This window comes from Hippopotamus amphibius, chromosome 1 (genome assembly GCF_030028045.1).
Source record: "Hippopotamus amphibius kiboko isolate mHipAmp2 chromosome 1, mHipAmp2.hap2, whole genome shotgun sequence".
Taxonomy (NCBI): domain Eukaryota; kingdom Metazoa; phylum Chordata; class Mammalia; order Artiodactyla; family Hippopotamidae; genus Hippopotamus; species Hippopotamus amphibius.
In genome coordinates, this window is record NC_080186.1 from 226,925,516 (window position 1) to 226,939,151 (window position 13,636).

Consider the following 13,636-nt stretch of genomic DNA (forward strand, 5'->3'; position numbering starts at 1 on the left):
AGAATAGAAGGATATGAGCTCACCCCTTCTTATAGAAATACCAAAAGTACAACTAACTGCTGAACAACCACTAACAAAAAAACACTGGAACCTACCAAAAAAGATGCCCTACAATGAAAGACAAAAAGAAGCTACAAGACTATAGGAGGGGCGGAAGAGGAATAAAATCAAATCCCATACATGATGGGTGGGGGACCCACAAACTGGAAACTATACCACACTCCCACAGGAGTGAAAGTTCTGGGCCCCACATCGGGCTCTCAAGCCTGGGGGTCCGGCAATGGCAGAAGGAGATCCCAGGGAGTCTGGCTTTGAAGGCCAGTGGGTTTTCACTGCAGGAGTTCCACAGGACTGGGGGAAACAGCAAATCCACTCTTGGAGGGTACACACAGGGTCTCATGTGCACCAGAACCCAGGGAAAAAAGTTGTGACTTCATAAGAGACTGGATTGGACTTATCTGCTAGTGTTGGAGGGTCCACTGTAGAGGCGAGTGGCGGCTGTGGCTCACTGTGGGGAGAGGGACACTGGTGGCAGTGGCTGTGGCAACTGCTCATTGGTGTGGGCTCTCTAGGATGCTGCCAACTTCTCACCAAGACCTGACCCCACCCAAAAGCCTGTAGGCACCAGTGCTAGGTGCCAAACAACCAACAGGGCAGGAACACAGCCACACCCATTAGCAGAGAGTCTGTTTAAAATCTTCCTGAAAAAACAGCTGCCTGATAATACACACACCCACAGACACAGTGCTGCCCAAGGGAGGGACAAGACCCAGCTCCACCCATCAGTGGTCATACCAGTCTCTCCCACCAGAAAGCCTGCACAAGCCTTGCAGACAGCCTCACCCATCAGGGGGCAGACACCAGAAGCTGGAAAAAAATGCAACCCTGCAGCCTGCAGAACGAAAAATGCAATCACAGAAAGCTAGACAAAATGAGACAGCAGAGGAATATGTCCCAGATGAAGGAAAAGGATAAAATCCCAGAAGAACAATTAAGTGAAGTGGAGATAGGTAATCTACCTGAAAAAGAATTCACAGTAATGACAGTAAAGGTGATCCAAGATATTGGAAAAAGAAAGGAGGCACAGATCGAGAAAATACAAGAAATGTTTAATAAAGACCTAGAAGAACTTAAGAACAAACAGAGAAGAACAATAACTGAAATGAAAAATACACTAGAAGAAATCAATAGCAGAATAACTGAGGCAGAAGAACAGATAAGTGACCTGAAAGACAGAATGATGGAAATCACTGCTGTGGAAAAGAATAAAGAAAAAGGAATGAAAAAAATGAGGACAGTTTAAGAGACCTCTGGGACAACATAAAACGCACCAACATTTGCATTATAGGGGTCCCAGGAGGAGAAGAGAGAGGGAAAGGGCCTGAGAAAATATCTGAAAAGATAATAACTGAAAACTTCCCTGAGAAAGGAAATAGTCATCCAAGGCCAGGAAGTGCAGTCCCAGGCAGGATGAAACCAAAGAGGAACCTGTCAAGACACACAGTAATCAAACTGACAAAAATTAAAGATGAAGAAAAAATATTAAAAGCAACAAGGGAAAAGCAACAAATAACATACAAGGGAACCCTATAAGGTGATTTCTCAGCAGAAACTCTTCAGGCCTGAAGGAAGTGGCATGATATATTTAAAGTGATGAAAGGGAAGAACCTATAGCCAAGAATACTTTACCCAGCAAGGTTCTCATTCAGATTGGACCAAGAAATCAAAAGTTTTACAGACAAGTAAAAGCAAGGAGAATTCAGCACCACCAGACCAGCTTTGCAACAAATGCTAAAGGAAGTTCTCTAGGTGGAAAAGAAAGGCCACAACTAGAAACAAAATTACGAATGGAAAAGCTCACAGGTAAAGGCAAACATACAGTAAAGGTAGGAAATCATCTCCACACAAATATGATATCAAAACAAGCAATTGTTAGGAGAGCAATAATGCAGGATGTTGGAAATGCATTTTAAATTAAAAGACAAGCAACTTAAAACAATCTTGTTTATATATAGATTGCTATATCAAAACCTCATGTTAATCACAAACCAAAAATCTACAATAGATACACAAAAAAGAAAAAAAGAATCCAAACACAACACTAAAGTCAGTCATCAAATCACAAGAGAATAAAAGAGGAAGGGAAGAAAAACACGCACAAAAGCAAATCCAAAACAATTAACAAAATGGCAATAAGAACATCTGTATCAATAATTACCTTAAATGTAAACAGATTAAATGCTCCAACCAAAAGATACAGACTGGCTGAATGCATACAAAAAAAAGACCCGTATATATGCTGTCTACAAGACACCCCCTTCAGATCAAGGGACACATATAGACTGAAATAGGATGGAAAAAAGGTATTCCATGCAAACGGAAATCAAAAGAAAGCTGGAGTAGCAATACTCGTATCAGACAAAATAGACTTAAAAAAAAAGACTGTTACAAGAGACAAAGGACACTACATAATGATCAAGGGATCAATCCAAGAAGGAGATATAACAATTGTAAATATATATGCAACCCACATAGGAGCACCTCAATATATAATGCAAATGTTAACAGCCATAAAAGGAGAAATCAACATTAACACAATAATACTGGGGAACTTTAACACGCCATTTACATCAATGAACAGATCATCCAGAGAATCAATAAGGAAACACAGGTCTTAAATGACACATTAGACTAGATGGACTTAATTGATATTTATAGAATATTCCATCCAAAAGCAGCAGAATACACATTCTTCTCAAGTGCACGTGGAACACTCTCCAGGACTGATCACATGCTGGACCACAAAGCGAGCTTTGGTAAATCTAAGAAAATTGAATCATATTAAGCATCTTTTCCAGCCACAATGCTATAAGGTTAAAAATCAACTATAAGAAAAAACTAAAAGACAAACACATGGAGGCTAAACAATATGTTACTAAACAACCAATGGATCACTGAAGAAATCAAAGAAGAAATTAAAAAAAAAACAAAACCTAGAGACAAATGAAAACAAAAGCATGATGATCCAAAACCTATGGGATACAGCAAAAGCAATCCTAAGAGGGAAGTAAACAGCAAGACAATCTTACCTCAGCAAACAAGAAAAATCTCAAGTGAACAACCTAACTTTACACCTAAAGCAACTTGAGAAAGAAGAATAAACAAAGTTCAAAGCTAGTAGAAGGAAAGAAATCATAAAGATCAGAACAGAAATAAATGAAACTAAGACAATGAGAACAATAGCAAAGATCAATAAAACTAAAAGCTGGTTCTTCAAGAAGATAAACAAAACTGATAAACCTTTAGCTAGACTTATCAAGAAAAAAAGGGAGAGGACTCAAATCAATAATATTAGGAATGAGAAAGGAGAAGTTACAACTGACACTGCAGAAATACAAAGGATCATAAGAGACTACCACAAGCAAATATATGCCAATAAAATGGACAACCTAAAAGAAATGGACAAATTCTTAGAAAGGTACAATCTACCAAGGCTGAACCAGGAAGAAATGGAAAATATGAACAGACCAATCACAAGTACTGAAATTGAAACTGTGATTTAAAAACTCCCAACAAACAAAAGTCCAGGACCAGATGGCTTCACAGGCTAATTCTATCAAACATTTAGAGAAGAGTTAACACCTATCCTTCTCAAACTCTTCCAAAATATAACTCTTCCCAAACTCATTGTATGAGGCCGCCATCACCCTGATACCATATCAGACAAAGGTATAACAAAAAAAGAAAATTCCAGGCCAATATCACTGATGAACACAGACGTAAAAATCCTCAACAAATTACTAGCAATCTGAATCCAACAATACATTAAAAGGACCATACATCATGATCAAGTGGGATTTATCCCAGGGATGCAAGGATATTTCAATATCCACAAATCAATCAGTGAGATACACCACATCAATAAACTGAAGAATAAAAACTATATGATCATCTCAATAGATGCAGAAAAAGCTTCTGAAAAAATTCAACATACATTTATGATTACAAAAACTCTCCAGAAAGTGGGCATAGAGGGAACTTACATCAACATAATAAAGGCCATACAGGACAAACCCACAGCAAATATCATTCACAACGGTGAAAACCTGAAAGCATTTCTTCTAAGATCAGGAACAAGACAAGGGTATCCACTCTCACCACTTTCATTCAACATAGTTTTGGAAGTTCTAGCCACAGCAATCAGAGAAGAAAAAGAAATCCAAAGTGGAAAAGAAGAAGTAAAACAGTCCCTATTTGCAGATGACATGCCACTATACACAAGAGCTCATCAATGAATTCAGTAAAGTTGCAGGATATAAAATTAATATACAGAAATCTGCTGCATTTCTATACACTAACAACAAAAGATCAGAAAGAGAAATTAAAGAAACAATCCCATTTGCCATTACATCAAAAAGAATAAAATAACTAGGAATAAACCTACCTATGGAGGCAAAAGATCTGTACCCTGAAAACTATAAGACCCTGGTGAAAAATTAAAAAATGGCACAAACAGATGGAAAGATACACTATGTTCTTGGACTGGAAGAATCAATAATGTGAAAATGACTATACTACTCAAGGGAATCTACAGATTCAATGTAATTCCTATCAAATTACCAACGGCATTTTCCACAGAACTAGAACAAAAAACTTGAAATTTGTGTGGAGACACAAAAGACCCCAAATGGCCAGAGCACTCTTGAGAAAGAAAAACAGAGCTGGAGGAATTAAGCTCCCTGACTTCAGACTATACTACAAAGCTACAGTCATGAAAACAATATGGTACTGGCACAAAAATGGAAATAAAGAACAATGGAACAGGACAGAAAGCCCCAAAATAAATCCACACACCTATGGTCAATTAATCTAGGACAAAGGAGGCAAGACTGTATGATGGAGAAAAGACAGTCTCTTCAATAAATGGTGCTGGGAAAACTGGACAGCTATATGTAAAAAATGAAACTAGAACATTCCCTAACATCATACACAAAAATAAACTCAAGATGGATTAAAGACCTAAATGTAAGGCCAGACACTATAAAACTCTTAGAGGAAAACACAGGCAGACACTCTATGACCTAAATCACAGCAAGATCCTTTTTGACCCACCTCCTACAGTAATGGAAATAAAAACAAAGATAAACAAATGGGACCTAATGAAACTTAAAAACTTTGCACAGTAATGGAAACCATAAACAAGATGAAAAGACAACCCTCAGAATGGGAGAAAACGTTTGCAAATGAAATAACTGACAAAGGATTAATCTCCAAAATATACAGACACCTCATGCAGCTCAATATAAAAAAAACAAACCCAATCAAAAAATGGGCAGAAGACCTAAAGAGACATTTCTCCAAAGAAGACAAACAGGTGGCCAAGAGGCACATGAAAAGCTGCTCAACATCACTAATTATTAGAGAAATGCAAATCAAAACTACAATGAGTTATCACCTCACACCGGTCAGAATGGCCATCATCAAAAACTCTACAAACAATAACTGCTGGAAAGGGTGTGGAGAAAAGGGAATCCTCCTACTGTTGGTGGGAATGTAAATTGGTACAGGCATTGTAGAGAACAATATGGAGGTTCCTTAAAAAATTAAAAATGGAGCTACCATATAAACATAGTTCAAAAGGATACACACACCCCAATGTTCATTGCAGCGCTGTTCACAATAGCCAAGACATGGAAGCAACCTAAATGTCCATCCACAGATGACTGGATAAAGATGCGGTACAAACATACAATGTAATATTATTCAGCCCACAAAAAGGAACGAAATAATGCCATTTGCAGCAACATGGATAGATCTGTAGATTATCATACTAAGTGAAGTAAGTCAGACAGAGAAGGATAAATATCATATGATATTGCTTATACATGGAACCTTAAAAAAATGATACAAATGAACTTATTAACGAAACAGAAACAGACTTACAGACTTAGAAAATGAACTTATATTACCGGGCGTAAGGGTTGGACGGAGGGATAGACTGGGAGTTTGGGATTGACATGTTCACACTGCTGTATTTACAACAGATTACCAACAATGACCTATTATACAGCACAGGGAACTCTGCTCAACACTTCTAATAACCTAAATGGGAAAAGAATTTGAAAAAGAATAGATACATGTATACACACAACTGAATCACTTTGCTGTTCACCTGAAACCAACACAAAATTGTTAATCAACTCTACTCCAATATAAAATAAAAATTGAAAACAAAAAAGAAATATCATATTAAAGAAGTTCTGGTATTTAAATGAAAAGAGAAAATGAAAGGGTAACTAAGATTTGCTACTGGAAGCACTGCCACCTACTAAGACAGAGTCAACACCAGAGTATGTAAGAAAACTTCCCTTTAAAATTCACTGGGAAATTTTTATGAACCCATTTTTTGTGAGGCAGGAAAAATAATCAGGCAGGCAAAGGTGAGGTATCTTTGGAAAATTTAATTTGGACCATATTTTCTTTCTTTTGCTTAAAACATCAAATATTTCCATACATTCTGCGTTCCACAACTTACAAAGGGGCAGGGGGTTTCCTGCAGTTACATACTGTACCCAACTTTCTATAGAAAGATCAGGCATTTTCCAACCTTGCTTTTGAATATTTTCTTAAAAATGCTTTAAAGGTTCCTTACAGTCAATGGCAAGTAAAACAAAGTAAGGCTCTGTTTTCTCCTTTTTCCCCACTTTTTGTACTGCGTGTTGGAGGAATATGGAAGGAAGACTTGTCATATCAGTGTTGGTACCCTGGGGATCACTGCTGGGTCTTCCAAGTGTACCCATATCATCGAGGCCATGATGTACCCCTGTACTGAGGAAACTGAGATGGGACAGTGCTAAACAGCCTGTCACAGCCATGTGACAGCACATTGGGTCTGTGGCTGCTGGTTTCCCTTGGTACCCCAGGGCTCCTGGCCTCCAGGAGTAACAAAGGAACCAGGACCAAATCACGAGCAGAGGTCTCCCACCTGGCACTGCAGTACCACAGGTTCACTTCTGTGGGCCTTACAACGTGCATTTAAAGACTAAATGTAATTACCGAAAATAACACGAGAAAAAAAATCCCTTTACTAATTCCCATATCAAATTACTAGAATGAAAATAAAAGCATTTGTCTGTTAAACACATTTTCTATGTCAGATGAAAGCAAGATAATCTCAGTTATGTATATCTGTCACTATTTATATACTTTTGCCTGATACACAACTTTCTTTAGTTACATCATCTGAACAGCTTTGTCATTTTTCAAACTTATAGTCTTATCAGCTTTAAAAAGGGATAAGGCAGCCAAATTTAACTAATTTTGGTTGCAGAAAAACATCTCAGACATTAACCTTCTTCTCAAGTGTTAGGAGCACATGATTAAAAGGTAGCAAACAGTGTCTTCTCTTAACAAAAAACTAAGCAGCTATTATTGTCAAATCTATCTCTAGTCAACACAGGGCCCCTTATAAATATAAAATTAAGTTCTTCTGAGGAATAGGTTTGTGATTTTAGTTAAGCAGGATTTACATTTATTCGCTGAATTTTGTAGTAAAAAAATGTGTGGTCTTCCCATCTTTCTTTTCATACACAAGGGATTTCTCTATCATCTCAGCAGGCTGTCACACACAGATGGCAGGCTGGCCTCCTCAGCCACATGTCATGTGCTCTCAGAAGCCCTGCAAAAACTCCTGTAGCTGGGTGACGATCTCGGTGTCCACCGTTTCCATGAGGGACTGGAAGCCTTGCTCTCCCAGCAGCTCCTGCTGGGCCTTGAGTTTCTCGTAGATGAACTGCTGCAGTGACACGGCATGCACGGGGTCCTTGAGGGCCAGCTGCAGGACAGAGAGGAGCCACATTGTGTCAGAGAGGCAAAACAAGTCCCTCTTTCATGTGAGCGACTCAATTCTTTGTAATCTCTTTCACAGCAACAAAATTGCTTCCGCCTCCCTTCTTACAAAGGATTCTAAAGGAGCCTCGTTGTGGAAAAGTTTGTCAAAGAAAATTCCATTCAATTAGTCTTACCTCAGTTCCTTAGGGCCTCTGAGTATAGTTGCCCGATTAGCCCAATTTCTCAACAGTACATCCATGTAAAGAATCAACACCTGGTGGAACATATTCTAAAAGGTACAGAACACGCCAAAGAGCATTTAAGCACAATTGTCCAGGGTTCCTCATAGGAAGATCAGGCACTTCACTGTGGCAGCTTAGTGAGGCCCTCAGGACTGACAGAGGAGACACTGCCCTATCCTAGTTTGCTATGCTACTTATATCCATGTATATTCTTCTGGTTAATAAAGAGAGAAAGAAAAATAATAAATAAAAATAGATTTTAACAACCAAAACGTGCTCCTCTGGTCTCCAGTTGGGATATTTGAAAAACAAAAGAAATACAATTAAATAAAAATAACCCATCCATCCACTTTCTAAAGGTAACAATCACAGCAGAAAACATTCTGGCCTCTTCTGTGCCTGTGGCGTGCACAAGCACACACATACATAAATATACAATCAGTACTGCTCCTTGTACTTACATGAGCACACAAAAAATTCTACTCTAACACATTTTAAGAATTCTAAATCTACTTATGTTATAATTTTTTTGTTATAGGCATGTTGAAGTAATCGTGGTCTAGATTAAATACAATTTTAACTATATTTTGCTGAATAATCTTTCACGAACACTGTTCCATGTTATTATCTATACAGCCTTTCCTCTACATTTCAAATTACTTCTTGAGGATATCTATCACCATTTCAGAAGACCTACTAGATTAAGGGGTGTAGATAATTTTGTGACTCCTGATATATATTATCAAGTTGTTTTTCCTATGGTTTGTACCAACTTAAAAGGTATAAGAGTTTTCAGCTTGTGACACTGTTATTAGTATTTAAATTCCTTAAAATTTTAAGAATCGACAAAAAACACCTTTGCTTTCAGCTGTATATTGTTCGCACTATCAAGAATGCTGAAAATGTGTAAGGCTTTAAGTACACGACTTTCCGTGTGCGAAATTCTTCTTTCCTTGCTGAGACTCAATTCTACTCTATATAGATGAAGTAGCGGAGTCAGATCTGCTGTTTTAGCAATGTAGGTAGATTTTAAAATAACACCATAAATAGAAAATGTAACTGAGAGGCAGAGACCCAGGAGGCATGAACGTGAAATTAAACCCCTTATGTGACCATTCCAGAGTTACAGGGTAAATCTAAGGCAAGGGTAATTTCAATACTCATTCTCCTAAAAGATGGATAGGAGAAATAACAGCAAGAAGAAATGCAGACACAAAGCCCTACATTCACAAGCCTGAAGATATCATACTGCAAAATGCATAAAAATTAAACATGAACATTTAAAAATATTTGCTCTCTTAAGCAACATGTAATAATGCTCATTATTTTAATTACTAAGAAACAGACCTCTTACTAAAGCATATGTGAACTTTGTTGAAATATCATGAATTATCTGTAACTGAAACCATCTGCTACAATATGAGTGAAAAGAAGCTGAGCTTGAACATGTTCAACAAGTCACTCCCACTACTGAAACAAGGCTTAAGAGTGTGGTTTAAACGTTGTTTCAATTTGCTATAAGAAACTGTAAACAGTTAACTTTTCACATCTCCACGCTTTAATTTCTAACAGACTGATAAAAAGAAATAGTATCCCCAAATTAAACCCCACCAGATATGGCATAAGACATCAGTATATGTTTTTAAAAGTGTATTGATCAGTCATAAGAAGATTAAAAGTATTTATCTGTTTTGTAAGGAGAGTTGTGGAGGGAAAAGGAATTTAAAAAAATATACAGAATCTCCAACTGCATACCTTAAAAGATCTTAAAAAAAAAAAAAAAACCACAACACTATTTTTAGTGAGAAAAACTAAACATTAGCAAAAAAATGTCTGTTTTGGCTTGTGGTAGATATTCCTTAATCATGGTTATTAATACCTTCTTTTGAAGAAATATATAAAACAGACTGACCAAATGATTCCCTAGAGAAGAACTATCATTTGCACACGCACTACAAATCCAGATATCGTTTCTTTGAATGCAATAATGCCTATAGTCACTAGAATTAAGAGACCTTGAAGTCACTAACAACATTTTCAAAACTATTACTTTAATACAAACCATGTCCGCCTAACATAACTTAATTATTTTATTTAATGTGAAAAAATACAGAATGCCTAGCATATTACCAGGTGGTATGTTCTTGAGAAAATAATTAGTTTTCTAATGTAATAAATAAATTATAACTAGGAAGACGTTGGACATTATATATAAGCAAACATAAGGAGGCTCTAAAAGGTGGCGAGAAGAAGGTAGCCCAGCACCCAAGGAACAAGACAGTGTTGAGTGCCCTTTCTTCTTGTCACATAAATTCCAGATTTGGGGCTGAAGAAGCCAGCAACCTGGAAACACCAATTAGCACAGACAAAAAGAGCTCCAACAAAAAGCCCACTCTCTAGCCAAAGGACCAGGAAAGGGACCACATAGCAAGACAAAAAACGTTTAGACAATTACTCTACTTCAGCCAAACACCACAGAATAAACTGTGGCCCCACTCCCACTGGGCTATTAGAAGGATTCGAACCCCCTCCCATGTCTGTGGAGGTCCTTGGGGACCTTGAACTGTCTCCTTCCTCACCTAGGGAGGTACCAGTGGAGGCTTAGTGGGGAACACGGCCTTCTTTCCCTACCTGGCAGACACAAAGTGGCACACCCACTTCTCCTGCCAGAACAGTATCAGAAGAAGCCAGCTAAAACAGAGGTTTAAATAAGATTCAGAGTCTCATAACATAATATCAAAAATGACCAGGTTTCAACAGAAACCACTCATAATACCACCCAAAAGGACGGGGCATGGGCAGGAGGGAAGTGGGTTTAATTATAAAAGGGCAACTGAGGGGTCTTCTGCTGATGGAGATGTTCTATATCTTGACTCATTAATGTCAATATTCTGGTTATGAAGTTAGTTTTTCAAGATGTTATCCCTGGAGGACATGGACAGCAACAGTTTATAAACCAGAGAGGTCATTTATCTGCCAAACTCAACCACCAAGAATACACTGGGAGGCAAGGAATTAACTTCTGAAGATGAATGATCAAAATAAGTTGGTACCTATATGCCCAAATTTAAACAAATTATTCACAGAAGAATCTTACAAAATTAAATTATTTATTCTTCCCCACACATTTCGAACAGGTGTAATTACCTTCGCTTAGATGCACAAATTCGAGGATATGAAAACCTGCTACATGGAAAACAAAGGCAGTAATACTGAGGCTCAACTGACGATATGGAAATACTGGGAATAATGGGAAGAAACAGAAAATGATTTAAAAGCCTGAGATTTTTACTTTGTTCTATTTTTAAATGTATTCTTATTTTAATCACTGTTGTGGCTGTTCTCTGAGGAATTTAGACTACAATTTCTAACCAATAAGCTTGTAAGTAAAGTAACTATTTTACACTGGTATGTGAAAGACTGGGACTCCGACTTCATGAGATAAAAATGACAGCATAAACATCTCAGTGACAAAAAGTGAAATTTCAATTTAGTAATTAGCTTGTAACCTAGGTTTTCTGATACAATTATTACGCTCTCCATCAGTCCTAGACCATTACTACTTGAGTATTTTTACTCTAGTTTCAATTTTATTCTAGTTATACCTTTCATTGAAGGTGCGTCAAATCTTTGCAAAGGAAGCTTGAGAGAAATGCACAATTTAAACAACGAGCCAAAGTATTTATTTCAAGCCCAGCTCTGAGGAACAGAACATCTACTTATTTCTTCACATTTTTTTCAGTATGGAATGTTCTTCATCAGAGCAATTAAATAAAAATCAAAATATCATATTTATATTTACTAAACTCCAACCACAAGCAAGGCATGTGCTGAGCACAGGCTAGGCCCTTCACCAACAGTATTTCATTTAAAACTCACAACAAGGAATCCAAAGGAGGCAAGGGAACCTTCAGCAATATAACCAAAAGTTCTTAAAGAACAGCGCTTCTCACCCTTGGCAGCACTTTGGGAATTGTTTGAGAAACTTTTAAAAATGCTGATGTCTAAGTCATACTTCTAGAAATACTGATTTAACTGGTTTTAGGCACCAGGATTTTTAAAAGCTTTCCAGATAATTCTGATGCACATCTAACAGTGAGAAATAGTGTTATAGAAAAATCTGGAAAAACCAGTTTTGAGGACTAAGATCTCAAGTGAATCTAAAAAAAAAAAAAATCTATATTTTTACTTTCATTAAAATAAAAGAATATAGGTAATAGACTAAATAAAACATATAAAACAATTCCCACTTACCACCATCCATTTCTAGAAATTCTTCAGGGCTTCCTTTCTCCTTTAGTTTCAGTGAGGTATTTTTTAATTCCTTTTGCTTTACTGTAAGCATACTAGGTAATGTCACTTAATGGCCTTTGACTTTGGTTTTTGACTCAAGAATTCACTCTCCAGTGGTATGTTTGTACTTAGTTTCAAAAAGTTACTTTTTTTTTTTTAACATGTTAAAGGCATATTATTCTGTTTCTATTTCAGTAACAAGCTTTGCCAGGAATAAATGCTGACTTTAATGCTAGATTCAATTTGCTAAGGAAAATCTATATCTTTGCATCTATTTTTATAAATTTTAAAATTTACTGTTTTCTTTTTTTGTTTCATTTTTTTCCTGACAATTCCCACAGGTTTCTAGGTTTTAGAACAGTTCAACTAGCATAGTATTACCTGTTCCTTAAATTTTGATAGTACAAAAGGAAGGAAGGAAGAAAAGAATGGAGGAAAAAAGGGACAAAGAAGGAGGAAAAAAAGGAGAGAGGGAGAGAGAGAAGGCAAGCTGCTGCCAAAAGGGTGTCATTAGAAACATTAAATGCATTAAACTGCTTATTTTTTTAATTGATAGTACATTCCAACAAAACCACTTGCAAAATAAGCATATAAATGTTGCTGAGCACTACAGGAGGGTGTTTTGCTGTTCCTTTTTATTTTGGGGGGGTGGGGGCAATTTAAAACATTTCTTCCATGGCTATACATCTACTTCTACCTGGTTGTAAGTCTTTGATTTCTTTTTTAATTTACATTTTATTAAAAAATTGTCCATTCTGACAAAATTTTCCACTGATTAACCAAGAACTGCATGTACAACCCCTGAAGTTATGTGTGTCCTTATCCCTAATACTGACTTTTATATTCAACCCTGACCCCTGACTGCAGCTCACCAGAGTAAGAGCTCATGGAGGTCAGGCGGGCAATGGAGCTTCAGCTCAGGTCCACCTCTCAGTGGGGCCAGTGGGTTGCCCATCCTGCGCTGTCTCACGGTTCCAGAATGTATAACTGGAACACATATTCTTAGCATATGGCAGAATCCCCACACTGGCTTCTAGGTTTCCTAAGACTGACTTTTGCTTTTTACTCACAACTTGAAATGAGTTTGGGGTTGATTTATTTTCATTCTTTCTTGTTTGATAATAAAATTACTTAAGGCTATGTATAATTTAGTTGTACCCACATGTTTTGATGTGTAATAATCTCACTGGAGTATGTCACCTAATTAAAAATTGCAGGCTTCCTCTTTAAAACATTGTTTTAAAAACTTGATGTGACGAATATTTTTCTCA

At 37.1% G+C, this 13,636-nt stretch overlaps 1 protein-coding gene across 5 annotated transcripts in view; it reads right to left on the reverse strand.

Moving 5' to 3' along the window:
• Positions 1–6,441: 6,441 nt before the first annotated feature.
• IPO11 (importin 11) overlaps positions 6,442–13,636 on the reverse strand; it is a 213,332-nt gene continuing 206,137 nt past the window's right edge. For all 5 annotated transcript variants that reach the window (XM_057742725.1, XM_057742689.1, XM_057742699.1 and 2 more), the window contains one exon: positions 6,442–7,834. In XM_057742725.1, coding sequence (XP_057598708.1) covers positions 7,670–7,834 — 165 coding nt within the window. In that variant the 3' untranslated portion in view covers positions 6,442–7,669. The remainder of the gene's footprint in view (positions 7,835–13,636) is intronic.